The sequence below is a fragment of the Homarus americanus genome, unplaced genomic scaffold (genome assembly GCF_018991925.1).
Source record: "Homarus americanus isolate GMGI-L3 unplaced genomic scaffold, GMGI_Hamer_2.0 scaffold38868, whole genome shotgun sequence".
In the NCBI taxonomy this organism is placed as follows: domain Eukaryota; kingdom Metazoa; phylum Arthropoda; class Malacostraca; order Decapoda; family Nephropidae; genus Homarus; species Homarus americanus.
The window spans coordinates 7,249-11,779 of record NW_024757723.1 but is presented as its reverse complement, the minus strand read 5'-3'; the positions used below and the strand labels follow the sequence as shown (position 1 = coordinate 11,779).

The following is a 4,531-nucleotide window of genomic DNA, read 5'->3' as shown; positions in this document are numbered from 1 at the left end:
CATGGTGAGTGTCGAGGGCCAGGTGGCACTGTTGGCACTCACTGATCATGGTGAGTGTCGCGGGCCAGGTGGCACTGTTGGCACTCAGTGATCATGGTGAGTGTCTCGGGCCAGGTGGCACTGTTGGCACTCACTGATCATGGTGAGTGTCGCGGGCCAGGTGGCACTGTTGGCACTCAGTGATCATGGTGAGTGTCGCGGGCCAGGTGGCACTCAGTGATCATGGTGAGTGTCTAGGGCCGGGTGGCACTGCTCCCCCTCTACATGCCAGGGTTCTGTACACTCCCCCAAAACACTTCAGCCAAACATCTATTTCTCCCACCATTTGTAACACCACAAGAAGGAAATTATGTAGAATTATAAGATGATACAGAACCCCGCTATGTAGTACTTCTCTTCCTGGTCTGACCTTTCCCATTATTGGTAATACCTGACATAGCCAATAATCACTAGCGACCTCTGATCACCTCACAACCAGCATCTGATCTGAGAATGCGCGACACGATGAACTAGTGTACGTGAGACCGCCATCACGCTGTGTTTGGTAGTTAAACCCTTATTAACTTGTTACAATTGACCTCTGATGAAGTAGATGTTTTTTTTCCACATTGATTTTCATGACCTTTGATGACCCATGTGGTGGCGTCCTCCTGCAGGTGGTGGTGCGGGTGCTGGAGGAGTCGAAGGAGGAGGAGGTTAGCGCTGCCGTGTCACATCTCACGGCGTTGGGTGTGGACGGCGGGCATATCTGTCGCCTCATAGCGCGTCTTGGGGGCGTGAGGGGCCTGCTGGGGGTGTGCCTGGAGCCTCGACTAAGTCATGTGCGTGTGGCGGCCCTCAGAGCTCTGGCCACCGTCTGCTGTGTCGTGGACGGCATCGTGGAGCTGGAGAAGGTGAGTGACACTTCCCATACCTGGTTACTTCCTGCGTCTTAGTTAATGAGAAGGAGGAGATGAAGTGGAGTTACGTGATATAGATGCATTATAACACCATTGTTCTAGTCTGTTGTCGACGCCATTCAACCATCTCCCCTACCACCCCTACCACCACCACACTACCATCCCTCTTACCACCACACAACCACACATAAACAACCCCAAACACTACACACTACCACCAAGTCCCCACCATCTCCCTTACCACACCACCACACACAACCACACCCCCTACAACCACTTCACACCTCACTCTATACAAAAGCTCCACCATTGCATAATCAAATCTACCCACACACACACACATACATACAAACACACACACACACACACACACACACACACGCGCGCACACACATCTAAAGGAACAACTCCATCTCGACTTCCCATATCTTTTAGTTCCCATCACACTGGTATAACCCCTCCCTACCTCTTGACAGCCTTGGCAGTGTGACCATTTCAGGTTAGACCAGTTCCCTCCCCTGCCTCCCTCTGTTAGCCCCACCCTTTCCTTACCTCCTCCTTCCTCTTCGCATTCCCTGACTGCCTCTGGCGGTGGTGAAGGTGGTAGAGGAGGTGTGGAGGTGTGAGGTAGTAACATAACCATCATGTCTCACCAGGCTGGAGGTGTGGAGGTGTGAGGTAGTAACATAACCATCATGTCTCACCAGGCTGGGTGTGGAGGTGTGAGGTAGTAACATAACCATCATGTCTCACCAGGCTGGAGGTGTGGAGGTGTGAGGTAGTAACATAACCATCATGTCTCACCAGGCTGGAGGTGTGGAGGTGTGAGGTAGTAACATAACCATCATGTCTCACCAGGCTGGAGGTGTGGAGGTGTGAGGTAGTAACATAACCATCATGTCTCACCAGGCTGGAGGTGTGGAGGTCGTGGCGGAAGTGTTGTGTGACGAGGACTGCCTGGAGGAGGAGCGGAGTGAGGCGGCCGGGGTGCTGGCGCAGATCACCTCCCCCTGGGTGGAGAACACCCACCGTCTGGCGGCTCTCCACGCCCACATGCGCCCCATCGTGGCCGCCCTCACAGGTAACACAACGCCCACTCACCTGTACCTGAAGTAACTCACCTGTACCCGATCTTAACACAATTTTAATGAATTCAGTAAAATAGCTGTATTATTTTTCTTGTTTGTCTGTTACTCTTTACTGACTTAAGTTTCTATACGTGACATTTCGAGCCTCGTGTAACTCCTGCTTTTATGTGTAGATCTGGCGAAGGAGACACGTTCCGCCGAGATCTTCCTGTTAGCATCGGCGGCGCTGGCAAACTTGACCTTCCTGGACGGTGGATGTGTGGGAGCTATGAGGGCAGCTGACACCGCCCGCGTCCTGCTGAAGGCCGCCCACAATAACCCCAATATATCCATCTTCACCAAAGACCAGGTGAGGTCCTTAACCAGGAAACAGGTAACTGTGAGGCTCTAACGTGTGTATGTGGCCTAAGACAACCACGAGTCACGTCATCAACAACGACTTTGATGTTTAAGGATTATGTAACTCAGGGAGAAGAGCTCTGTGGTGAGGCCAGTCAGGAAGGTTTTAACATACTGTTGTTGGTGTTGTGACAGATCGCGACGGTGTTGGCCAACCTGGCGGGGTCTCAGGAGGCAGCAGAAGAAGTCGTTGCGGGCGGAGGCGTGGGCGTCCTACTGGCGCTGCTCAACACCCGCCCGGCGCCCACCCACCGCCTCCCAGAAGTGGCCACGGCAGAGCGGGTCCAACAGAAGTCCGCCATCGCCATCTCCAGGTGAGTCACTTACCTGCGTCTTGTTGATTATTTGTTTGTCGGAGACAAGGTTGTGTTCCTTCATTAGTCTTCACTATTAGAGAAAATCAAACATTGCTTAATATTCATCTTGTAGAATCTTTACAAGTCCCTAACACAAAACAACGTGATGGTCTACCAGTAACTCTTGTGTAGCAGCAGTAAGATAACTGGTGGTTCCTCCTCCGTCAGGTTGTGTCGTGAGTCGAGTGTGGCGCGGCAGGTGGTGGAGCTGGGCGGGGCGGAGCGTCTGGTGAGGCTGTGTAAAGACGAACAAGAACGTAACCACAGCGACGCCGTCCTCGTCGCCTGCCTGGTGAGTCCTGCCTCCAACTACTCAGGTTAACCTCAAGCAACGAAGTTCTTTTTTTTCTAACTGAATCGATTCTATAAACTTTAGGCATATTTTTGAGATGTGTTTTAATACTACTGTAAATATTAGCATACATGTATAATTAGTGGAGTAATTCAGGTATATGAAGATATTGTGGGCATTGGACTACACAACTCTTCCTTCACCCAACATAACTAACCATGATGTGTTGTGTGCCCCTCCAGGCGGCGCTGCGGAAGATGGCGTCGTCAATGGGCTCTGAGGAACTACGAGGGATGGACGCCGCCGAGTTGGTGGAGCCTCGCCTGCTGGACTCCTTCCTCATCTACTCCTCCCGTCAGGAGAGCTACGTGTAGAAGGATGACCCCAGCAACAGCCCTTCTGCAGTACTGGGAACCCCCTGTCTTCTCCCGCTATGGTCCTTACATAGTGGAGAGAAACATCGACACTGCGTTCTTGAGCCACACCTTCCACAGCCACACCTTCCACAGCCACAGCATAGGGACACACACCACCACACCTTCTCCTATGCTGCTGTGGTCCTTGTCCTCTCTGATGCCATGGAGACATACCAGAGAGGAGACTTCAGAACACGTCCTCCTAGTTCGTCTTGAGGAGGACCAAATAACTGAGCTCAATAATTGTTGTATTCTTCTGAACTTTCTGTCATGTTGTTGTTATTGTACGAGAGGAGAGAACGAGTGTATACCAAGAGTAATTTGATCTAACACCTTAACTATATCATGTTCTGACACCCACACACCCCACACCCACACAACCCTCCCCACCCACACAACCCTCCCTACCCACACCCCACCCACAACATAACCACCATCCCATCTAAAAAAACAAATAATAATAATATACACAAAAAAATAATATTAATCCCACCCAATTTCTTTACGTAGTTTATGAATGAAGAGTTTGAATGAAGATATTAAATGGGTATTGAATGAATGGGGTGGTTCTATTAGAGGAACCTATTAACCATTCATATCTTTTTTCACTAGTCACGTTATTTTCACCAAATAAAATATATCAACTTTATATCCCGTATTGATATATATATATACTGTATATTTCATCTCTTGTTTGTGCGTATTTCTTTGTATTATATTATATGTATATATGTTATAATAGAGATGACGTAATGGATAAGGTGTTTTATTGTGTGTTTTAAATCCTGTTGAAGATTTTCTTTAATATATTATGGAGTTTTATGGTTGTTGGTTAGTTTAGGTTAGTTAGTTAGTTAGGTAGTTAGTTAGTTAGTTAGTTAGTTAGTTAGTTAGTTAGTTAGTCAATCATACAATCCACAAATGAGCCAATCAGAATCAACATCCATGAAGCTGCCTGACGCAAATACGACCATACCTGCAGTGTACTCGGTTTGTTTAGGTTAGGTTAGGTTAGGTTATTGACTGGCCCGGGACACTGACCATTGGGGGTGGGTGTTCATCTTGAGGACACTGGTTCGAT

The 4,531-nt window shown here is 49.0% G+C and overlaps 1 protein-coding gene across 1 annotated transcript; it reads left to right on the top strand.

Annotated features, from left to right (window-relative positions):
• Positions 1–258: 258 nt before the first annotated feature.
• LOC121857625 (protein inscuteable homolog) lies at positions 259–4,170 on the top strand. The gene is made up of 6 exons (XM_042353685.1): positions 259–893; positions 1,809–1,980; positions 2,161–2,336; positions 2,522–2,700; positions 2,911–3,034; positions 3,277–4,170. Exons 1-6 carry the CDS (start codon positions 618–620, stop codon positions 3,406–3,408), a joined length of 1,059 nt encoding a protein of 352 aa, XP_042209619.1. The 5' UTR covers positions 259–617; the 3' UTR covers positions 3,409–4,170.
• Positions 4,171–4,531: the final 361 nt, after the last annotated feature.

What these genes read in the sequence shown, in the direction of transcription:
- LOC121857625 (XM_042353685.1), top strand. Translation starts at nt 618, where the DNA reads ATGACCTTTGATGACCCATGTGGTGGCGTCCTCCTGCAGGTGGTGGTG. An exon ending in GCATCGTGGAGCTGGAGAAG is followed by an intron (nt 894 to 1,808) that starts GTGAGTGACACT and finishes ATGTCTCACCAG; the next exon opens with GCTGGAGGTGTGGAGGTCGT. An exon ending in TCCGCCATCGCCATCTCCAG is followed by an intron (nt 2,701 to 2,910) that starts GTGAGTCACTTA and finishes CTCCTCCGTCAG; the next exon opens with GTTGTGTCGTGAGTCGAGTG.